Genomic DNA, 26,049 nt, shown 5'->3' with positions numbered 1-26,049 from the left:
GCTAAACGGATAACACTTCTCAGACAAAAAGATAAGGAAGTCGAGGAAGGCCCTCTGACCCCTACGCTTCTCGGAAAAGAGAACAAACAGAGAAAGAGGTTTGTCTAAATTCCTTTGTGGCCCGAAGATAGAACTTCAAGGCACAAACCACATCCAGAAATACGTTGTAAATGTTCCTTCAACAAAGGAGGAATAGGACATAAGAAAGGAACCACAATCTCTTGATTGATTTTGCAAATTGACACAACCTTAGGAAGAAACCCTAACTTGGTTCATGCCTTATCGGCATGAAAAGCCAGATAAGGAGGACGCATTGCAAGGCAGCAATCACAGATACTCTGCGTGCATAAGCAATAGCCAGTAGGAAAGGAACCTTCCAAGACAACAATTTAATGTATACTTCATGCATAGGCTCCAATGGAGGCCGTTGCAAAACTTTAAGAACAGGATTTAAACTCCAAGGAGGAGCCTTATATCTAAACACTGGTCAGATCCCAGCAGAGCCTGAACAAATAGCTGCACATCTGGAAGCTCAGCGAACCTCTTGTGCAGTAACACAGACAAGGTCGAAAACTGTCCCATCAGGGGACTTGCAGAAAAGCCCTTCTACAGTTCATCCTGGAGAACAGAATAAGTAGGTCCGCCACACCTTATGATAGATGCAACGAGCAACCAGCTTACAAGCTTAAATGAGAGTGAAAATATCTCAGAAAACCCTCTCTTGGCTAGGACTAAGCGTTCAATTTTCACGCAGTCAGCCTCAGAGAATCTAGACATTGATGAACAAAGAGATCTTGGTCAGCAGATCCCTGCGACAAGGCAACTTCCACGGAGGAGATGGTGACATCCCCTCTAGATCCGCAAACCACATCCTTCGCAGCCAAGACGGAGCAATCAGTATCACTAACACCTGCTTGACTCGAGTCACTACACTAGGAAGTAGCGGCAACGGCCGGAAAGGATAAATTAAATTGAACCTCCAAGGCACCACTAATGCATCTGTTAGCTCCGCCTGAGGATCCCTGTACCTTGACCCATATTTGGGTAGCTTTGTATTGAGACGTTATAAGATCTTCCTCTTGCAAATCTCTGCAAACACTGTGGACACTTCCCATATTAAGATGGAAATACAGAAGGGTTGGCAACCCTACTTGCCACGTTTAGTGGGGACAAACACAAACAGTGGCAATATATTAGTGAAACAAACATCCTCCACAAGCTGGTAAGTACAGCACCTATTTAAAGTGGAGTGAGATTGATTTAATTATATGAATACAGATTGTACCACAACCTCTCATACTATGGTCAGGCCCCTGCGGACACATGACAGGGTGCATTCATACAGTTTATGTCAAAGTCAGACAGTACCATCTTTATCACAGAAATTCATGTAACATTTCCCGATCGTCAATCATGCAATTTGTAACTTCAAATTCCTTGTTGTTATCTAAGAGGACCAGAATCCAGTGTTAGCTTCTGCTGCTATATCCTGCTTGTGTTAAACTAGTTATAAGTTCAAAGATTCATTTCTGCAGACTACTGTTGTAAAGAGTGGTCAATGTATATTTGTGGCCTATTCGCTTAAGTACAGCCATTAGTCATGATGTCTCTAATTTACAAGGTATTTCACCCACATGACTGATGCTCTGTGGTTGTTTTTGTTCATCTCACCATTCTCTGTAAACTTTACAGAATGTAGTGCATGAAAATCCCAGGAGATCAATTGTTACTGAGATGCTGAAACCAACATGTCTGGCACCAACATTCATATCCACAAACCTCTTCACCATGTCCACATATATACTGAGTTGCAGCCATAAGATTTGCTGGTTATTTGTTTTAATGAACAGGTGTACATAAACAAGTGGCCACTAAGGGTGTATATATAAATAAACTAAATATTTAATGAAAAGAAACTGCAGCTCACTCCATGATGTACAGTGCTTTCTTTAATACAAAGTATTGCAGTGCTCAGCTGAAACATCCAGTAAAGTATTAATTCATTTATTTTAATATATACTCTTTATATCACACCTGAGAATCTCTGCTCCCACACATACAAGCCAGTGTCAATACAGAAGATACTGACCCTGAACCCAGGCGGTTTAAACAAGTGAACTATGTAAGTTCATCCTAGTTTTTTTTAACAATATAAAGAGAACATAGACCATTGGACAGAATACATTTTAAGGGACTATGATTTGAACGTATCTGTTGCAATATTCTGGAGGTATTAAAAGTACTCCTCCTTAGAATTGCACATGGGTAGTATTGTGTTCTGTCACTGAGCAAGCATAGCACATATACACAAATACAGGTGCATTTATTTCTCTATTTGATATACTAGAAGTGGGTAAATGTTAGCAACACTGAACAAAATTATGCCTTTGTGCAATCCAAGGTCATTGGCTTATCTGTTAAAGTGATAGGAAAGTCCAAATAAAACTTGCAGGATTCAGATAGAGCATGTCATTTTAAGACATTTTTAAATTCACTTCTATTTTCAAATGTGCTTCGTTCTCTTGGTATCCCTTGTTAAAAAAGAATATGCACATATCCTAGCTAGCTGCTGATAGGTGCCTGCACACATTTGTTTCTTCTGATAAGCTAAGTAGTTGTGTTCAGCTAGCTGCCAGTAGTGCAATAATGTTCCTTCCACAAAGAATAACAAGAGAGTGAAGCAAATGTGATAATAGCAGCAAATTGGAAAGTTGTTTAAAATTGTATGTTCTGTCCAAATCATGAAAGACAATTTTGTGCCCCCTGCGCTATCAATAGCACTCCACTTATAATCTAGTTAATAAAAAATGATACATATAATAATGTATTGAAATTAGCTAATAAGAATAATAATAATAATTTGTAGTTGATTAAATATTCAAGAAATGGTTAATTTTCTAAATGTCCCCCTATTGCCCCCAAACTGAAGTGTTTGTTTTTAATTATTGCACTTGGCAGTTTTTGGGGGCTAAAGTCGGCAGCTGTGGGGTGTTACATTGCCTTTACATTGTGGTCTAATTATTTATATGCTTATATACATATATATGTATGTGTTAATATGTGTATATTACACAAGGTAAGCCAGCAAGTAATAGGAATGAGACTCCAAGGATGATCTTTACAACTACCTTCGACAGAGGAAAGAAACCGTTGGCTGACTCAATCTGCAAGAGGTGGGAAATTTTGGGCACGGACCAAACACTGCCATTCGGACATATGGATCCACCAATTATGGGGTATAGGCGGAGCAGAAGTCTGAGGGACATACTAATGCAAACAGACCCGCAACAGAGTTACACCAAGAAATGGCTAAAAACTAATAAAATGGGATGTTACAGGTGCAAGGGTTGCACAACTTGCAGCGTTATGATCCCATGCAAAATATTCAGACACCCCCACACTAACCAAAAATTCACTATAAGGCACTTTATCACCTGCACTACTAACTATGTGGTATACCTATTGAGCTGTTGTTGTGGACGTTTTTACGTTGGTAAAACAACGGATAACGCACGTCTAAGAATGGCAAACCATCGCTCAGCTATACGGACTGCCATTGACAAAGGGACTTCGGATCAACCGGTGGCAAGACATTTTTTACACGCAGGACATAAGGTAACTAATTTACGCTTCATCTTAATTGACCACGTCCCCCCCCTTATGCGCGATGGTGACCGTGGTAGAAGTCTCTTACAAATGGAGGCTAGATGGATTCATAGATTGGATACCATCTACCCCAGAGGATTAAACATGTCAAATGATTGGCACTGTTTCCTCTGAAGGCTTGATTAATGACCTAGACATATGTTCATGTATACAATAAGAAACTCATAGTTGACATTTCTTAGAGGACTAATTAAGCTTGCTCTCACGCTGATAGGGAGCAACTCTACAATATATATGGTATATTGAACTACAAGTGCCATGCTCTGAACATCCTGATCTCTTTTACACTCAAGTGGCATACCTATCCAGGTGCTGCGACTCGCCCACCCCTAACTGTATGTGTACTGTTTTTTTTACTGTTTTTTACTGTTTTCTCAAGTTAAGATATCTTGATTGCCAGATGTATACAGTGGATCAATGATAGTCCTTTTGAGATCCTTCTGTACGAGTAACGCTCTCGGGCACAAGACAGCATAATTAATGTTTTTTTAAGTGGGGTCATATAAGATTGCTAGATCATCCATATATTGGATATGTCACACCAGTCACAGACCATGCAGTCTATCCTATGCTAATCCTCTCAATAGGTTATAGGTTATATATTATAACAATGGACAAAACCTTATTCCAGAGAGTCCGGGGTTAGTATTTGACACGCTATGACAGTACCTAACCACCCCCCTCTGTTTAATTAATTGCTGATGATTTATTGCAGCAATTAGGACACAATAGGCAATCTGCATTGAGAGTGAATTTAATCATCTATTGTGTAAGACATTAAGCTTTACTTATATAGTTTTGCTCATTTGTATATTGACTATTGATATCTTTTCAGCTGTGGATTAGCTATTTACCCCTCTCTGCCCATCGCAATTCTAACACATAAAGAAATACCTGCTATAGCTACAGTTTATACAATATCCAACACTGATGCCCTTATACATCCAAGATCATTTTTGGCTATATGGCACTTATTGGATGTGCTTTGTAACAATAATTCTATGCATTCGATGTCTGACGTCTGGCCCTGTAAGGGAATACATAGGGGCTCTGATGCGATAGACACATGGGCGGCTCTGCAGAACTCTATTTGTTTACTCCTCAGTCACTCCGTGACTGAGTAACGCCCACATAGTGACGAACAGGCTATGCTAATTAGCCATGCGGTCAGGTTGAAACTTACACTTGCGTGCTGCAGGGTTGAGCCGCGCCTGTTCCCGGGGTAAGTGTTCTTTAACACACTTGTCACATAATATGGATGTATATGCCACATAGCATTCCTATAGTTATGCCACATTTGATAACGGTAAATTCTATCACATTGGCTAGGTTCTTTACATGGGGTCCTACAATGGCATAACACGGGCCGGTTAGCTCACTGGCTACATGGGACATAACACACGGCATTGCGAGCCCAGGAGGTTTGACACAGAATATGGGAGTCTTTACTTTTGCAGTTATTAGAGTGGCTGGACACATCTCACATAGTTAACTATTACCATAGGAGAGGTTAGTACATGCGGTAGGTAAATGCAAGGAACATGTATCTCAAATAGCAGTTCTGTTATGTAAACGCTAGCTACACAGTTCCGATTGAAAGAAGTTTAAATGATTATGCGTTTATATTGAGTTATAATGTGGATGGCTTATTCAATGATGATTGCTTATGTTGATAGCTCATGTAAATATCTATTCTGGCTATCTGTGGCAGATACGATAATAAGGTTTGCCTACAATGATGCTGCTTTAAAGATTCCCTTGATGCATATGTTGTAATCTAAATCTGTGTATGAAGGATCAGTGCTTGCCTAAATTTATTCTTGTAATCCTCTGAGACTATGCTATTACATTATGATTAATGTAACTGTATCTATGTAATCTCTTATGTCTACACCCTTATGAGTGTGTGTGTGTGTGTATATATTACACTATTCAGCTATGAGATATTGTGAGATATTTGCATTTGCAGTGCATTGTATCTTTGTTTTTTTATTTTTATTTTCTGGTTGTTACATTTTGGTGATTTGGTCATTAGGCCTTGTTTATGTGTTACCATGGTGATTATGTTTTTGGCGCAATGTTTGAAATTGGTGATGGGTGGGGCTAGTGCTATATATTGCACACTCTGTTCACTTGCACTGTTATCTGGTCTGAGGAAGGGGTCTGTGAACCCCGAAACGTTACCACAATAAAGATTTAAAGGTTTCTTTAACTAAATCCAGCGAGTGCAGTCCTTTATTGGAAATAGATTGCATACTTGATTGACTTTGCACCCTGGTGGATGACCACACAGCATTGGGAGTGCAGACACACACGGTGGATATATATATATATATATATATATATATATATATATAACATATACATATATATTTACATTTTCTGCCCATTACCGCACAAATTACCCCCTTTGCTGCGCTAGTTTTCTTGCTGTGTCTCACGGCATGAGAACTAGGCTCCCATTGAAGACTATGGAAGAGCAATGTTTCCATGCAATGCAAAGGCGAGGTCGCATTTGCATTGCACCTCACCTGTAATAACAATGCACCTTTGCGTGCGCTGGTATTACAAAGTGGAGCGCAAATATCGTTTAACAAAAGCGATATTTTGCGCTCCACTTATAATCTGGACCATTATCTATCTGAATTAGGAAAGTTTTTTTTAACTTTATTGTCTCTTTAAGTTATCCCAATTATAGAATTATGTTATGTTATCTTATTTGCAGAGGCTATTTATTGACAGTCATAAAACACTGGGTTTGATGTCCCTTTAACCCTTTAAGGACACAGCTTTCAGTTTGCTCAATGGTTTTATGACGGAAAAATTCTGTCATATGTCCTTAAGAGGTTAAGGCAGCTCATTAAGGCAAATTCCACAAGCAAACTTATTAAAAGTGAATTCAATTCATCACTACCACCTTTATAATCCAGCAGTCTACTCGCCTGCCCTTCCATAAACAAAAAATACAGAGACTAAGGGCAATACTTACTGTCTGTAAAAAGAGGCTCTGGAAGTTTCCGGAAAAAGGATTTAAGGAGGCTGCTGACAACGTTAAGGTCCTGCCATCGCTGCACACAGAAGACAATAAGGAATCAGAAGGAGAGTCCTCACTGAAGGTTTGAGAATTAGGTGAGTCAATAAACCACTAACCTGGTCTTGCACATTAGGGTCATTCAAGCCCTTGTTGAGTTGTTCCTGCAGACTGCATACAACCGCATTGTTTCCTGGAACACGGTAAATTCCCATGTACTCCAGACCCTTCTGTTCTACCAACGTGCAGCACAACTCTACAATCAGAGGTACTTTCTGTAGAACAGAGATTAAAATAATCAGATATATTCTCTTCTAGAGTACAATCAATCAATATTAATAATTACTTTCTGCTGAACAAATGTAACAGTAACAATACACAGAGATCAATGTCACAGCACATATACCCCTTGTTTATTGACAACCACAACAATTGTCTACAAAGTTTTATACAAACTGAAGCACACAGTACGTTGTAAAGACATATTTGTAAGTGTTTTGTGATCACACATCTTGGGCTCGATTACGAGTGGAGCAGTAGTTTGTGTTCACACTTGCGAGTTAACTCTGCTAGAAGTAAGCTTTATGCACGTTAGGTAGCATGCATATTATAAAGTGAAAGTAAAAAGTTTTTGCACGAGTGCTAACCCAACGCACGGAGCCGAACTTGGAATATTGCAACCATGTTAACGTATTCCCCCATTACACAAACCTGATCCCATTTTCTGAAGTGCGCTAACCCAACATGAAATATTAATAATTCACATTCCAATGTTCACATAGAAGAAGATATATATTTTATTCATAGAACATATTCCCCTATTTGAAGAACATTGGAATGTGAAATATTTACAGTAAATCCACAGTTAAATACTTAATTAAATATGAATATTGCATAAATATGCTTTAACATGTTTTCAGCTACTTGACTGCAAGGGCTTCAATGCACTTATATTTAGGTCTATATACAGTATGTATACATATTTGTTTATGTGTATATATGTCTTTAAATACATAAAACTTTAATTATGCTTACCTGATAATTTCCTTTTCTTTTGATGGAAAGAGTCCACAACTACATTCATTACTTTTGGGAAATAAGAACCTGGCCACCAGGAGGAGGCAAAGACAACCCAGCCAAAAGCTTAAATACTCCTCCCACTCCCCTTATCCCCCAGTCATTCTGCCAAGGAACAAGGAACAGTAGAAGAAATATTAGGGTGAATGGTGCCAGAAGAATATAAGGATGCCCCACATAAAATTACGGGTGGGGAGCTGTGGACTCTTTCCATCAGAAGAAAAGGAAATTATTAGGTAAGCATAATTTATGGTTTTCTTCTTAAATGGAAAGAGTCCACAGCTGCATTCGTTACTTTTGGGAAAACAATACCCAAGCTATAGAGGACACTGAATGCCAAGACGGTAGGGTACAATAGCCGGACCATACTGAGGGCACCAGGCCTGAACCTCTACCCAATAAAAAACCCTGCTTCATCCGAAGCTGAGAAAATTTTAAGAGGAAAAGCCCCAGTGACACTGACTAGCAGTTAGTTCAGAAGCCAAACTAGAGACCGCAAACAGACTCGACTGAGCCAACAGTCCTCCAGGAGACACCGTCGCCCAACAAACAGTCCTCCACCGCTCATCTCCACAAATGAAGGAGACACCAGCCGAAACCCCCAAGGAAACAAGGCAAAGGAGAACCAAGGAAACCGAAAGGTCCCCTAATACAAAAAGGAACACCTCCACTAGTGAGCCCAGCTCATTGGAATGTGACCCAAAGGGGCCCAAACAGGGAAAGGAGGCCACGTCTATACTAAGCGAAACCTGGGAGAAGACCAGGCACAGAGACAGAACAGATGTCTCCCCAATATCCTGCAAGCACGGAATGCAATGGAAGAGGCAAAGTTCTCCCAGTGTCTGGCCATAGAATACCAAGGTATTCGACCATGAAAAAGTGTGTAATACACCAAGGTGAAAAAAAAACAAGTTTGAGAACACAGAGTCCACAACAGGACGACACAGAGGGTACTTGCGAAGAAGAAGAAGCAGTGAAACAAGAAACAGACCACAAAAGCAAACCCCATACAGAGGGCACGTTCCAGGCAACCTAAGTCGCCGGACCTACACACAGGTCCCTGAAAAGGGGAACACAAAAACCTCAATCGAGGTCCCCTGAGTAGGAGAGTATACTCTCAGAACCCGAAGGAAGAGAAAACCCTCTTCTAATCAATAGAGCAAGTTGAAAGGGAAATCTATACCCTAGCAGATAGACTCAACAAGCTCACACATCCAGAGGAGACTGCGCAAACGCAGTTCCTTAGACCGCTCGGCCATCCTGACTTGCAGACCCACACTCAGCTGGACCAACCCAGCCTCCGGGATCCAAGACAGGGAAACAAAAGAATCCCGAAACAGGTACAGGAATGAGCTTAAGGATAGCACAGCCATCCCCACAGAGCACAAGTACAACATGACTCTGAAACAGACAACAAGGCCATAGACCTAAGGATCTATCAAAATAAAGGCCCAACAAGTCTGCTTAGAGCCAGCAAGACCCCAGGGGGAACCAATCCCACCTTTCCGCCTCCCATCCAGGAGAAGCCCTAAGCAAGGACTCTATCTCCATAGGGAGGGGAATATCCCCTAAAGAAAAGGGATGATGCCGGAAGGGCAACAACAGTCCTCAAAGGCCCGAAGGCACCGGCTAATGGGAGATGAAATTCCTAACACAGATGTCCTAGAAAAGGACCCCCCTACGAGTAGCTTGCCAAGCAGAGGCACAGCCAACCCATTTGATTCGCCTGCAGAGCAGGGAATCCACGGGAACACTGGCAAGCTGACCAGGGGAATGCAACCCTAAGGCGCACCAGAAATTGGACATCCAGCGCCAGCAGCTGGGTATGAACCAACAACCCTTGAGGCTCAAGCCACACGGCTAACCACCAGATGACATGAGCCACTTTGTTGCAAACAGTTAAAAATACTCCGAAAACCTGGCCAACCATGACCAGGTGAGGTAGATGGAACAAGGACATAGCCCAAGTTCCTACTACCGTGGAACACCCCGAGCAGCCCTGAGATCGAAGATTCCAAAACCACCCAAGACTGAGTCAGTAAAAAGGCCAAGCAAAGCATCAGCAAACGGAAGTCTCAGGGAGGAAAAACAGGTCCGGGCACCTAATAGTTTAGGCAAACCTTACCCTAAAACTAAACACCCCAACCGGCCAAAAAGCCTGACACAAGGGTATGGATGCATATCCAGAGAATCCGGATAGCGAGAAGAACTCGAAGCTCTGACCAAAGAAAGGAACCACCCCTAGCTAAAGTCCAACGTTCCAAGAAGCAAGGCTAGAAGTCGTATGAAGATACTTCTCAGAGCCTCAGGACAACCAAGGGATACCTCGAGGTCCAAAAAATTCCTACTAGCAGGACAAGTCTCCCTAACACCTCCGCACAAGCAGAGAACACAAGGAAGAGAAGGCACTAAGCCTACCCAGCTCCGGAAAACCCAGAGCTTAACAAAATTCCCCGCAGGGAACAACCATCACCCGGAAACACAGATCCCTAAAAGGAGATCCACTAATCCGGAGGCAATGGAAGAAGACCCAAAGGCCTCTTTATAACTCAGTCAAGAGTAAGAGCTGCATCTAGACATACTAGAAACAGCTATGCGTACACCTGCAAGGTGTCGAGAGCTGCAACAGGTTTCAAACTGCAAACGTTCCGCATGCTAGACAGCTATCCTGTACAAGCTGTTGGATCAAGCCCAAAAGGACACATCCAGAGGCATAAAAAATGAAGGCCAAACCGCTCAATAGCGGTAAGGGGCATTAAGCCCCCCACCCTCCACCACATGGGGTAGGAAACTCTAAGATCAGATAAAGTGACGCAGCGGAAAAACTCCCCTGCCCGGTCATCTGTGACTGAAGGCTATAAGGACTGAAACAATCCTTCCCACCTCACAGACCCACAGGTCCTCTCGAATGCTTAGTTGAACATGAAAAACAATGATTACCTGAGCACTCGGCGCTTCTACCGAACCAGCCGAGCAGAACAGAGCCACGTGTCTGAACATCCGCAAAACCGAACGAACCCTACAGGACCAGCCTGCACCTAGGGTCCCAAACGACAACCTGCGAAAATTTTCCCTCGTAGAAGAAAAAACAGAAAACAGACATTTGAAACAGAGGACTAACATGTCCAACAACTTCCGAAGAAGTAATAAAGAGTATCAATCTCAGAAGGTTCCAGAAGGAAACAAAAAAAAAATAAAGACATCCCATCGGATATAAATAAAATATAAGGCAACCCGGAGGTTAACGCCCAAAAAGAAACAGGCCTACCCGCAGGACCAGCCAAACGGAGCCCTATCACACAAAACTGGGAAAGATCTCTAACAAATGACAATCAGGAGATTACTTCATCCCCACATGTCTAATGAGGTGCACCATTTGAATTATCAGATTTAAAATCGCCGTATCTGGTAACGATAGGGTCATTCAATAACTGAAAAACATGTCTGAGCAACACGCGAAGGTGTGGAATCCTGTAACGGAAGGCACAACACTCAGGGACAGATACCCCCACGGCGAACTGTAGAGGCCCTCCCCAAGGCGGAAGGCCCAGGACAATAGAGCACGAGCACATTCTCAAATAAACATCTGGACTCTGCAGTCGAACAATCGCCAACATTATGTGGAAGCGAAAACGTGCTGCAACCTCCGGGGGAAACACGTCACCCCGCATGGAGGAACCATAAACTGGGTTACCCGCATTTGCAGAAGTATGATTTGGTAGGGAACTTGCCTCTCGGAGGACAGGACCCCCAGAGGCGGATGGCTCAGCAGTCCCTGGATTCCCCGAGCCCGAGGAACCAGGCACTCTAAAATGGCATACGGAACAAAACTGGTTGACAGGTGTCAAAGAGGCCCCTCCAGATTCATCATCAGACACAGAATCTGAAATCAAAATAGTCTCAGTATCAGAATCCTCCATAGCTGGATAGAGGATATTTAAATATGGACTAAAGTAGTGAAAAAAACATAATTTATGTAAGAACTTACCTGATAAATTCATTTCTTTCATATTAACAAGAGTCCATGAGCTAGTGACGTATGGGATATACATTCCTACCAGGAGGGGCAAAGTTTCCCAAACCTTAAAATGCCTATAAATACACCCCTCACCACACCCACAAATCAGTTTAACGAATAGCCAAGAAGTGGGGTGATAAGAAAAAAAGTGCGAAGCATATAAAATAAGGAATTGGAATAATTGTGCTTTATACAAAAAAATCATAACCACCACAAAAAAGGGTGGGCCTCATGGACTCTTGTTAATATGAAAGAAATGAATTTATCAGGTAAGTTCTTACATAAATTATGTTTTCTTTCATGTAATTAACAAGAGTCCATGAGCTAGTGACGTATGGGATAATGACTACCGAAGATGTGGATCTTTCCACACAAGAGTCACTAGAGAGGGAGGGATAAAATAAAGACAGCCAATTCCTGCTGAAAATAATCCACACCCAAAATAAAGTTTAACAAAAAACATAAGCAGAAGATTCAAACTGAAACCGCTGCCTGAAGAACTTTTCTACCAAAAACTGCTTCAGAAGAAGAAAATACATCAAAATGGTAGAATTTAGTAAAAGTATGCAAAGAGGACCAAGTTGCTGCTTTGCAGATCTGGTCAACCGAAGCTTCATTCCTAAACGCCCAGGAAGTAGATACTGACCTAGTAGAATGAGCTGTAATTCTCTGAGGCGGAATTTTACCCGACTCAACATAGGCAAGATGAATTAAAGATTTCAACCAAGATGCCAAAGAAATGGCAGAAGCTTTCTGGCCTTTCCTAGAACCGGAAAAGATAACAAATAGACTAGAAGTCTTACGGAAAGATTTCGTAGCTTCAACATAATATTTCAAAGCTCTAACAACATCCAAAGAATGCAACGATTTCTCCTTAGAATTCTTAGGATTAGGACATAATGAAGGAACCACAATTTCTCTACTAATGTTGTTGGAATTCACAACTTTAGGTAAAAATTCAAAAGAAGTTCGCAACACCGCCTTATCCTGATGAAAAATCAGAAAAGGAGACTCACAAGAAAGAGCAGATAATTCAGAAACTCTTCTAGCAGAAGAGATGGCCAAAAGGAACAAAACTTTCCAAGAAAGTAATTTAATGTCCAATGAATGCATAGGTTCAAACGGAGGAGCTTGAAGAGCTCCCAGAACCAAATTCAAACTCCAAGGAGGAGAAATAGACTTAATGACAGGTTTTATACGAACCAAAGCTTGTACAAAACAATGAATATCAGGAAGAATAGCAAGCTTTCTGTGAAAAAGAACAGAAAGGGCGGAGATTTGTCCTTTCAAAGAACTTGCGGACAAACCCTTATCTAAACCATCCTGAAGAAACTGTAAAATTCTCGGTATTCTAAAAGAATGCCAAGAAAAATGATGAGAAAGACACCAAGAAATATAAGTCTTCCAGACTCTATAATATATCTCTCGAGATACAGATTTACGAGCCTGTAACATAGTATTAATCACGGAGTCAGAGAAACCTCTTTGACCAAGAATCAAGCGTTCAATCTCCATACCTTTAAATTTAAGGATTTCAGATCCGGATGGAAAAAAGGACCTTGCGACAGAAGGTCTGGTCTTAACGGAAGAGTCCATGGTTGGCAAGATGCCATCCGGACAAGATCCGCATACCAAAACCTGTGAGGCCATGCCGGAGCTATTAGCAGAACAAACGAGCATTCCCTCAGAATCTTGGAGATTACTCTTGGAAGAAGAACTAGAGGCGGAAAGATATAGGCAGGATGATACTTCCAAGGAAGTGATAATGCATCCACTGCCTCCGCCTGAGGATCCCGGGATCTGGACAGATACCTGGGAAGTTTCTTGTTTAGATGAGAGGCCATCAGATCTATCTCTGGGAGCCCCCACATTTGAACAATCTGAAGAAATACCTCTGGGTGAAGAGACCATTCGCCCGGATGCAACGTTTGGCGACTGAGATAATCCGCTTCCCAATTGTCTACACCTGGGATATGAACCGCAGAGATTAGACAGGAGCTGGATTCCGCCCAAACCAAAATTCGAGATACTTCTTTCATAGCCAGAGGACTGTGAGTCCTCCTTGATGATTGATGTATGCCACAGTTGTGACATTGTCTGTCTGAAAACAAATGAACGATTCTCTCTTCAGAAGAGGCCAAAACTGAAGAGCTCTGAAAATTGCACGGAGTTCCAAGATATTGATCGGTAATCTCACCTCCTGAGATTCCCAAACTCCTTGTGCCGTCAGAGATCCCCACACAGCTCCCCAACCTGTGAGACTTGCATCTGTTGAAATTACAGTCCAGGTCGGAAGAACAAAAGAAGCCCCCTGAATTAAACGAAGGTGATCTGTCCACCACGTTAGAGAGTGTCGAACAATCGGTTTTAAAGATATTAATTGATATATCTTCGTGTAATCCCTGCACCATTGGTTCAGCATACAGAGCTGAAGAGGTCGCATGTGAAAACGAACAAAGGGGATCGCGTCCGATGCAGCAGTCATAAGACCTAGAATTTCCATGCATAAGGCTACCGAAGGGAATGATTGAGACTGAAGGTTTCGACAAGCTGTAATCAATTTTAGACGTCTCTTGTCTGTTAAAGACAGAGTCATGGACACTGAATCTATCTGGAAACCCAGAAAGATTACTCTTGTTTGAGGAATCAAAGAACTTTTTGGTAAATTGATCCTCCAACCATGATCTTGAAGAAACAACACAAGTCGATTCGTATGAGACTCTGCTAAATGTAAAGACTGAGCAAGTACCAAGATATCGTCCAAATAAGGAAATACCACAATACCCTGTTCTCTGATTACAGACAGAAGGGCACCGAGAATCTTTGTGAAAATTCTTGGAGCTGTAGCAAGGCCAAACGGTAGAGCCACAAATTGGTAATGCTTGTCTAGAAAAGAGAATCTCAGGAACTGATAATGATCTGGATGAATCGGAATATGCAGATATGCATCCTGTAAATCTATTGTGGACATATAATTCCCTTGCTGAACAAAAGGCAATATAGTCCTTACAGTTACCATCTTGAACGTTGGTATCCTTACATAACGATTCAATAATTTTAGATCCAGAACTGGTCTGAAGGAATTCTCCTTCTTTGGTACAATGAAGAGATTTGAATAAAACCCTATCCCCTGTTCCGGAACTGGAACTGGCATAATTACTCCAGCCAACTCTAGATCTGAAACACAATTCAGAAATGCTTGAGCTTTCACTGGATTTACTGGGACACGGGAAAGAAAAAATCTCTTTGCAGGAGGTCTCATCTTGAAACCAATTCTGTACCCTTCTGAAACAATGTTCTGAATCCAAAGATTGTGAACAGAATTGATCCAAATTTCTTTGAAAAAACGTAACCTGCCCCCTACCAGCTGAACTGGAATGAGGGCCGTACCTTCATGTGAACTTAGAAGCAGGCTTTGCCTTTCTAGCAGGCTTGGATTTATTCCAGACTGGAGATGGTTTCCAAACTGAAACTGCTCCTGAGGACGAAGGATCAGGCTTTTGTTCTTTGTTGAAACGAAAGGAACGAAAACGATTGTTAGCCCTGTTTTTACCATTAGATTTTTTATCCTGTGGTAAAAAAGTTCCTTTCCCACCAGTAACAGTTGAAATAATAGAATCCAACTGAGAACCAAATAATTTGTTTCCCTGGAAAGAAATGGAAAGTAGAGTTGATTTAGAAGCCATATCAGCATTCCAGGTCTTAAGCCATAAAGCTCTTCTGGCTAAGATAGCCAGAGACATAAACCTAACATCAACTCTAATAATATCAAAAATGGCATCACAGATAAAATTATTAGCATGCTGGAGAAGAATAATAATATCATGAGAATCACGATTTGTTACTTGTTGCGCTAGAGTTTCCAACCAAAAAGTTGAAGCTGCAGCAACATCAGCCAATGATATAGCAGGTCTAAGAAGATTACCTGAACATAGATAAGCTTTTCTTAGAAAAGATTCAATTTTTCTATCTAAAGGATCCTTAAACGAGGTACCATCTGACGTAGGAATGGTAGTACGTTTAGCAAGGGCAGAAATAGCCCCATCAACTTTAGGGATTTTGTCCCAAAATTCTAACCTGTCAGGCGGAACAGGATATAATTGCTTAAAACGTTTAGAAGGAGTAAATGAATTACCCAATTTATCCCATTCCTTGGAAATTACTGCAGAAATAGCATTAGGAACAGGAAAGACTTCTGGAATAACCGCAGGAGCTTTAAAAACCTTATCCAAACGTATAGAATTAGTATCAAGAGGACTAGAATCCTCTATTTCTAAAGCAATTAGTACTTCTTTAAGTAAAGAGCGAATAAATTCCATCTTAAATAAATATGAAGATTTATCAGCATCAATCTCTGAGATAGAATCCTCTGAACCAGAAGAGTCCAAAGAATCAGAATGATGGTGTTCATTTAAAAATTCATCTGTAGAGAGAGAAGATTTAAAAGACTTTTTACGTTTACTAGAAGGAGAAATAACAGACAAAGCCTTCTTTATGGATTCAGAAACAAAATCTCTTATGTTATCAGGAACATTCTGCACCTTAGATGTTGAGGGAACTGCAACAGGCAATGGTACATCACTAAAGGAAATATTATCTGCTTTAACAAGTTTGTCATGACAATTAATACAAACAACAGCTGGAGGAATAGCTACCAAAAGTTTACAGCAGATACACTTAGCTTTGGTAGATCCAGCAGGCAGTGGTTTTCCTGTAGTATCTTCTGGCTCAGATGCAACGTGAGACATCTTGCAATATGTAAGAGAAAAAACAACATATAAAGCAAAATAGATCAAATTCCTTATAAGACAGTTTCAGGAATGGGAAAAAATGCCAAATATCAAGCTTCTAGCAACCAGAAGCAAATGAAAAATGAGACTGAAATAATGTGGAGACAAAAGCGACGCCCATATTTTTTAGCGCCAAATAAGACGCCCACATTATTTGGCGCCTAAATGCTTTTGGCGCCAAAAATGACGCCACATCCGGAACGCCGACATTTTTGGCGCAAAATAACGTCAAAAAATGACGCAACTTCCGGCGACACGTATGACGCCGGAAACGGAAAAGAATTTTTGCGCCAAAAAAGTCCGCGCCAAGAATGACGCAATAAAATGAAGCATTTTCAGCCCCCGCGAGCCTAACAGCCCACAGGGAAAAAAGTCAAATTTTTGAGGTAAGAAAAATATGATAATTCAATGCATAATCCCAAATATGAAACTGACTGTCTGAAAATAAGGAAAGTTGAACATTCTGAGTCAAGGCAAATAAATGTTTGAATACATATATTTAGAACTTTATAAATAAAGTGCCCAACCATAGCTTAGAGTGTCACAGAAAATAAGACTTACTTACCCCAGGACACTCATCTACATGTTTGTAGAAAGCCAAACCAGTACTGAAACGAGAATCAGTAGAGGTAATGGTAAATATAAGAGTATATCGTCGATCTGAAAAGGGAGGTAAGAGATGAATCTCTACGACCGATAACAGAGAACCTTATGAAATAGACCCCGTAGAAGGAGATCACTGCATTCAATAGGCAATACTCTCTTCACATCCCTCTGACATTCACTGCACGCTGAGAGGAAAACCGGGCTCCAACTTGCTGCGGAGCGCATATCAACGTAGAATCTAGCACAAACTTACTTCACCACCTCCCTTGGAGGCAAAGTTTGTAAAACTGATTTGTGGGTGTGGTGAGGGGTGTATTTATAGGCATTTTAAGGTTTGGGAAACTTTGCCCCTCCTGGTAGGAATGTATATCCCATACGTCACTAGCTCATGGACTCTTGTTAATTACATGAAAGAAACTAAAACGGCACCTGACACCCGCACTGCACTGGCTGGGGCACTCACCACCTCCTATGACCAGACCCCTGCGGACTAGAAAATGTCCTTCGCCACACGGTCGGGAATGTGGAAATGGAACAACAGAACGTAGCCACGCACGAACACAAGGTGAACCGTACAGTCCAAACAAGTGCTCCCAGCCAAAAGGCCGCCTCACTTCCAAAGGCCTCAATGTTTCAACCACAAGCCCAGTAAACATTGCACATAAGCAGGTTGAATCACATAAACATGATTATAAACCCCCCCCTGTTCAATAACCCCCCTCAGGAGATATTAACCCTTGATTCTAAAATACTAAAAGAGACTCACTTGATACCCTTATGTTATAAGATAGACCCGCAAGGTGGTAGCCTCTCGGGAAACATTCACATTACAGTAAATTAAAATGAAACGATCTTACCGCAATCTACGCCGTGGAACAGGAACACGACCCTTTAAGTGTGACGGATAGTAGCATCGCCTCTGCCATGGACAGCGAAGCGCAGTTCAACAACACAGATTGCTTGAGGAGCTGTTAATATGAGTCGGGATGGTTTCGCAGAAAGAAACTCCTTGCATCTCCGGACTCTAACTTTTATCCAAGCCCTCACTGAGAGACTGACAGGACTACTTAAAACTCTTGTCCCATGCAGAAGAGTACTACCCTCTATAAGACAAATTTTTTTTAAAAAATTCTGACACTTCTCTGCCATCCTCCTGGGACGAAAGGCAAAGAATGACTGGGGGATGAGAGGAGTGTGAGGAGTATTTAAGCCTTTGGCTGGGGTGTCTTTGCCTCCTCCTGGTGGCCAGGTTCTTATTTCCCAAAAGTAATGAATGCAGCTGTGGACTCTTTCCATTTAAGAAGAAAATACACATATACATAAATACATATGTACACACACAAACATATATACAGTCATGGCCAAAAATATTGGCACCGTTGCATTTCTGTCAGATAATGCACCCCTTCACCCAGATAATTGTTGCAATTACAAATGTTTAGGCATTCTCATGTGTATTTCTTTAGTTTGAATTGGTATGACACAAAAAAGTGGAGAGAAAAAAAGTCAGATCTAACACATTCCACGCAAAACTCCAAATATGAACTGGACAAAATTATTAGCACCTTCTCAAAATGGTAAGAAATAATTGCATTCCAAGTTTGTGATGCTCCTGTAATTTGTAATTAAACTAACCTGCATCAATTATCAGGTGCTGATAATATAGAAATCACTCCAGCAACTAATCAAAATGGTGAAAAATTGACTCAACCTTTCTGTTGTGTGTCTCTGTGTGCCACACTGAGCATGGAGAAGAGAAAGAGCAGCAAAGAATTGTCTGAGGATTTGAGAACAAAAATTGTAGAAAAGCATGAACAATCTCAAGGTTAAAAATCCATCTCCAGAGATCATAATGTTCCTGCGTCCACTGTGCGCAACATTGTCAAGAAGTTTACAGCCCATGGCACTGTAGCTAATCTCCCTGGACGTGGACGAAAGAGAAAAATCAAAGATTGCAACGATGGATTGTTCGAATGGTGGATAAAGAACCTCAATCAACTTCCAGACAAATTCAAGCTGACCTTCAGGCACAAGGTACAAATGTGTCAGCTTGCACTATACGTTGCCATCTGAATGAAAAGGGACGCTATTGTTGGAGACCAAGGAGGACCCCACTGCTAACACAGAAACATAAAAAATCCAGATTGGAGTTAGCCAAAATTTACCTGAAGAAGCCAAAATCCTTTTGGGAGAATGTGCTGTGGACAGACGAAATAAAATTACAGCTTTTTGGTAAAGCCTATTCATTCTACTGTTTTCAGAAAAAGAAATGAGGATTTTAAAGAAAAGAATACAGTCCCTAAAGTCAAACATGGTGGAGGTTCACTGATGTTTTGGGGTTGCTTTGTTGCTTCAGGCACTGGATGTCTTGTGTGCATAAAATCTGAAGGCTACCAAAGAATTCTGTAGTGCAATGTAGGGCCCAGTGTCAGAAAGTCAAGGTCATGGAACTTACAAAATGACAATGATCCAAAGCACACGTCAAAAAGCACCCAGAAATGGTTTAAGAAAAAGCGCTGGTGAGCACTGAACTTGCAAGCAATGAGTTCATATCTCAATCCCATAGAGCACCACCTGTGGAGAGATCTCAAAACAGCAGTTGGGAAAAGGAACCCTTCCAATCTGAGAGACCTGGAGTAGTTGGCGAAAGAAGAGTGGTCCAAAATTCCAGTAGAGAGGTGTAAGAAACTCATTGATGGTTACAGGAAGCAATTGATTTCAGTTATTTTTCCCAAGGGGTGTGCTACCAAATATTACATTGAGGGTGCCAATAATTTTGTCCAGTCCATTTGTAAGTTTTACGTGGAATGTGTCAGATCTGGCTTGTTTCCCCCATTTTTTTTGTTATACCAATACAAACAAAAGAAATAAACACGAGAATGCCTAAACATTTGTAATTGCAAACATTTTCAGGGCAAAGTGTTGCATTATCTGACAGAAATGCAGGGGTGCCAATATTTTTGGCCATGACTGTATGAATAAATATATATATATTGTATATATATATATATATATATATATATATATATATATATATATATATATATATACACACATACATATATACACATACATACATATACATATTTAGATGTGTATATGTATGTATCTCTATGTTAAAGTCCTTTACAGCCCTTTGTTTTTCAAAGACTTGAGACCTCATATCTTTGAGCCCTTATAACTTTTTATTGCAATTTTTAAAAAAAACATTTTTTTAAATAGACAGCGTTATGAGTGTAACTGTACTTTTAAAAACATAATTTATGTAAGAACTTACCTGATAAATTCATTTCTTTCATATTAGCAAGAGTCCATGAGCTAGTGACGTATGGGATATACATTCCTACCAGGAGGGGCAAAGTTTCCCAAACCTTAAAATGCCTATAAATACACCCCTCACCACACCCACAATTCAGTTTAACGAATAGCCAAGAAGTGGGGTGATAAAAAAGGAGCGAAAGCATCAAAAAAATAAGGAATTGGAATAATTGTGCTTTATACAAAAAATCATAACCACCACAAAAAAGGGTGGGCCTCATGGACTCTTGCTAATATGAAAGAAATGAATTTATCAGGTAATTTCTTACATAAATTATGTTTTCTTTCATGTAATTAGCAAGAGTCCATGAGCTAGTGACGTATGGGATAATAAATACCCAAGATGTGGAACTTCCACGCAAGAGTCACTAGAGAGGGAGGGATAAAATAAAGACAGCCAATTCCGCTGAAAAATTAATCCACTACCCAAATCAAAAAAGTTTCAATTTTTATAATGGAAAAAAAACTGAAAATATAAGCAGAAGAATCAAACTGAAACAGCTGCCTGAAGTACCATTCTACCAAAACTGCTTCTAAAGAAGAGAAAACATCAAAATGGTAGAACATAGTAAAAGTATGCAAAGAAGACCAAGTCATTGCTTTGCAAATCTGATCAACAGAAGCTTAATTCTTAAAAAGCCCAGGAAGTAGAAACTTACCAAGTAGAATGAGCCATAATCCTCCGAGGCAGGAATCCACCCGACTCCAAATAAGAATGATGAATCAAAAGTTGAAGCAAGATGCCAAATAAATGGCAGAAGCCTTTTGACCTTCCTAACACCAGAAAAGATAACAAATAGACTAGAAGACTATCTGAAATCTGAATAGCTTCAACATAAGATTTCAAAACTCTTAACATATCCAAAGAATCTTACCAAAGAAGTCTTAGGAAAAGACAATAATTCCTCCCTAATGTTGATAGAAATCACAACTTTAGGTAAGAATTGAAATGAGGATAGCAAAAACCACCTTATCCTGATGAAAAAATCAGAAAAAGGAGACTCACAAGAAAGAACAGATAATTAAAAATTGTTCTAGCTGAAGAGATGTCTAAAAAGAAAAATACTTTCCATGAAAGTAAATAATGTCTAGAGAAAACATATGCTCAAATAGAAGAGCCTGTAAAGCCTTTAGAACCAAATTAAAACTCCAAGGAGGAGAAATTGGCTTAATGACAGGTTTGATAAGAACTAAAGCCTGAACAAAATAATGAATAACAGGAAGGAACACTGCCTTACCCTGATGAAAAATCAGAAAAGGAGATCCACAAGAAAGAGCAGAAAACTCAGAAACTCTTCTAGCAGAAGAGATAACCAAAAGGAACAATACTTTCCAAGAAAGTAATTTTAATGTCCAGAGAACGCAAAGGTTCAAACGGAGGAGCCTGTAAAGCCATCAGTACCAAATTGAGACTCCAAGGAGGAGATATTGACTTAATGACAGACTTGATACAAACCAAAGCCTGTACAAAACAATGAATATCAGAATGAATAGCAATCTTTCTGTGAAAAAGAACAGAAAGAGTAGAGATTTGTCCTTTCAAAGAACTTGCAGACAAAACCTTATCTAAACCAACCTGGAAAAATTGTAAAATTCTAGGAATTCTAAAAGAATGCCAAAAGAATTTATGAGAAGAACACCAAGAAATGAAAGTCTTCCAAACTCGATAATAAATCTTTCTAGAGACAGATTTACAAACCTGTAACATAGTATTAATCACTGAGTCAGAGAAACCTCTATGACTAAGAATCAAACGTTCAATCTCCATACCTTCAAATTAAATGATTTGAGATCCTGATGGAAAAATGGGCCTTGAGATAGAAGGTCTGGTCTTAATGGAAATGTCCAAGGTTGGCAACTGGCCATCCGAATGAGATCCGTATACCAAAACCTGTGAGGCCATGCTGGAACCACCAGCAGTACAAACGAACGCTCCATTAGAATTTTGGAAGAACTGGAGGCGGAAGATATAGACAAAATGATAATTCCAAGGAAGTGTCAATGCATACGCTACTTCCGCCTGAGGATCCCCGGACCTGAAATAGGCCCCTGGGAAGTTCCTTGTTAAGACGAGAGGCCAACAGATCTATTTCTGGAAGCCCTCACATCTGAAAAATTGAAAAACATATCTGGGTAAAGACCATTCTCCCGGATGTAAAGCTTGATTAACAGAGATAATCCGCTTCCCAAACGTCTATACCTGGGAAAAGGACCCCAGAATTTAGATAGGAGCTGGATTTAGCCCAAGCAATATCCTAGATACTTTTGTCACAGTCTAAAGACTGATAGTCACACCCTGATGATTGACATACACCACAGATGTGATAATGTCTGAAAAAAACAATAAACGTCTCTTCTTCAAAAGAAACCAACTGAAGAACTCTGGGAATGCACGGAGTTCCAAAATATCAAATGGTAATCTCGCCTCCTGAGATTTCCAAACCCCTTGTGCTGACAGAGAACCTCAGACAGCCTCCCAACCTAAAAGACTCACATCTATAGAGATCATGGTCCAGGTTGAAAGAATCGAAGAGACCTGTAGAACTAAATGATGGTGATCTTAACCACCGAATCAAAGATAGATAAACATAGAATTCGAAGATTTAAAAAGTGAAATCCTAGAATCCCTGCACCATTATGCAGCATAAAAAACTGGAAAGGTTTTCTATGAAAATGAGCAAAGGGAAATGAATCCAATGCTGCAGCCATAAGACCTAAATTTCCATGCATATATAGCAACTGAAGGAAATAATAGAGACTGAAGGTACCGACAGACGGAACTCAATAAGAAAAAAATCATTTATCTGTTAGAGACAAAGACAGTGACACAATCTATCTGGAAACCTAAAAAAGGTGACCCTTGTGTGAGGAATCAAGAGCTTTTGATAAAAAAGATCCTCTAACCATGTCTTGAAAAAACAAAGTTGAATCATATGAGATTCCGTAGTCTCAGAAAATAAAAATAATCTGAATGAAAACTGAAATGAAGATATGCATCTATTGTATCTAATGAAAACAAATAATGCTATCGCTGACCAAAAAAAGTCAGAATAGACCATATAAATACCAATCTAAAAGACGGTACATTTATATAATAAAAAGATTTTCTATCTTTGGAACAATGAAAAGTTTTGAATAAAACCCCAAAACCCAGATCCTAAAAATGGAACTGGAATAAATACCCCAGAAGATTCCAGATCTGAGCAGCACTTGATCCTCAACAGGTGATCAACCGCACTTCAACATTACCCAAAATATATGGGACTGAAACACATTAAGGAAAGTGTTAGCCTTACTGGAATAGCTGGAATATAATAGAGAGAAAAAGACTTCTCACAGACGGTTTTACTTCAAATTTTATTTTGTACCCAAAATCTAAGAATTTAGGACCGAATAGAACCAAAAAAAACTTCTAATTAAAAACATGTTACTTGGGTAAGAATTTAGAATTTTGTTCTTTAGTAAGAACAACCAAACTAAAATAAGCTTAAAGTTTTAGTCTAAGAACTTAATCTGGAAGCCCAGAGTAACAGTTAAGAATTGAATCCAATATGAATCAAATAATTGATTATCTTGGAAAAAAAGAAATAAGGATTTTTTAGAAATCACAAAATTTCTTCTAGCTAAAAACAGCTAAAGACATAGATTAAACCTCATTTGTGAATAAAAATGAACAAATAAAATTATTAGCATGTTAATCCAGTTAAGCGACCAGCCAACACACCGGACTTACATAAACAAAAATGCAAGACAACAAGACAAATGCAACAGCACCCAGTCTGAACCTCAAATGAGCAGTAGACTTTGTCCCTTAACAATGCTAAATAATACATAATCTGATACTTGATCTTTAAAGTAAACAGAAAAAATGGAGCAAAAGCAACATCATCCAAATAAATTACAGGTCCAAGAAAAGTACCTGAAAATAAAAAAATTTCCTTAAATAGGATACAACCATTTAAAAAGAAAATAAATACTATTTTGCTATAGAAACAATAGCATAATTTAGCAGGAGTAGAGATAGCCCCATTAAATTGGAGAACCCTCAAAATTGAATTTAACTGCCGGCAAAGAATATAATTTAAAACCTTTGAAGAAAATTGTCAGCCTATTCCATTCCCTAGTATGAAGGAATGGAAAAAAACCTCTGAAGACACAGAAGATAAAATAAGCAGAAATAAAATGTTAGCTAGTTTTGAAAAAGAACTAGTTACCTCAATATCCAAAATAATCAACACCTTTTCAACAACAAACAAATGTACTCTAATAAAAAATAAAAAGTAGATTTGTTAGTGTCAATATCTGATGAAGAAAAGTTCTGAAAGAGAAAAAACATCATCAGAGAAGGATAATTCAGTATGTTGTTGGTCATTTGAAACTTCATCAAAAAGAAGTTTGAAAAAGACCTAAAAATTTTAAATAGAAGGCGCAAAGTCAGACAAAGCCTTTAACCTAGAATCAGAAAAATATTCTTATAAATTTTCTAAGTATATCTTGTACATTAGATGTAAAAAGAAAAGCAATACATAAAGCATAAATACTAATGGATTCTGCATGTAAAAGTTTATCCTGATAACTTATTACAAACCATAGCTAAGGATAAAGATTCATAACATTTAAAATAAATGAACTTAGCTTTGGTAGAACTTCTTAGTCAACAGGAATCCCTCAGTATGTTCTGATCCAGGAATAATTTATGGAAAATCTTGCAATATGTAATAGAAAAAAATCAACATATAAAGCAAAATTATCAAATTCCTTAAATGACAGTTTCAGGAATGGGGAAAAATGCAAAACAAACAAGCCTCTAGCAACCAGAAACAAAAAAAGTGAAACTGAAATAATGTGAAAAAAAGTGGCGCCGAGTATGACGCCCCCATATTTTTTGGCGGCAAGTATGACGCCCACATTTTTGGCGGCAAGTATGACGCCCACACTTTTTGGCGCAAAAAAACGTCTGTAACACACATGCGTCAAAAATGACGCAACCACGTGTAAACTTCCGGCGGCAACTATGGCGCCGGAAATGACAAAATTTTGCGCCAAAAAAGTTTGCGCCAAGAATGACGCAATAAATTGAAGCATTTTCTGCCCCCGCGAACCTAACAGCCCGCAAGGAAAAAAGTCAATTAGAAAATTTCTTTAAGGTAAGAAAAAATATTTATTCATATGCATTTTCCCAAATAATGAAACTGACAGTCTGAAAGAAGGAATACTGATTATCCTGAATCATGGCAAATCTAAGTTTAAAGACATATATTTAGAACTTATAAAGTGCCCAACCATAGCTTAGAGTGTCACAAAAAATAAAACTTACTTACCCCAGGACACTCATCTACATATAGCAGATAGCCAAACCAGTACTGAAACGAGAATCAGTAGAGGTAATGGTATATAAGAGTATATCATCGATCTGAAAAGGGAGGTAAGAGATGAATCTCTACGACCGATAACAGAGAACCTATGAAATAGATCCCGTAGAAGGAGACCATTGAATTCAAATAGGCAATATTCTCTTCACATCCCTCTGACATTCACTGCAC

The 26,049-nt window shown here is 39.6% G+C and overlaps 1 protein-coding gene across 2 annotated transcripts in view; it reads right to left on the bottom strand.

Moving 5' to 3' along the window:
- Window positions 1–26,049, bottom strand: part of ARHGAP23 (Rho GTPase activating protein 23) — a 289,496-nt gene that overhangs the window by 102,685 nt on the left and 160,762 nt on the right. For both annotated transcript variants that reach the window (XM_053697729.1, XM_053697720.1), the window contains exons 16-17: window positions 6,817–6,972; window positions 6,656–6,734 (exon numbers count right to left, since the gene is read on the bottom strand). In XM_053697729.1, coding sequence (XP_053553704.1) covers window positions 6,656–6,734; window positions 6,817–6,972 — 235 coding nt within the window. The remainder of the gene's footprint in view (window positions 1–6,655; window positions 6,735–6,816; window positions 6,973–26,049) is intronic.

The sequence above is a fragment of the Bombina bombina genome, chromosome 1 (genome assembly GCF_027579735.1).
Source record: "Bombina bombina isolate aBomBom1 chromosome 1, aBomBom1.pri, whole genome shotgun sequence".
NCBI lineage: Eukaryota > Metazoa > Chordata > Amphibia > Anura > Bombinatoridae > Bombina > Bombina bombina.
The sequence above is the reverse complement of the archived record's forward strand: the minus strand, read 5'-3'. Positions and strand labels throughout refer to the sequence as shown.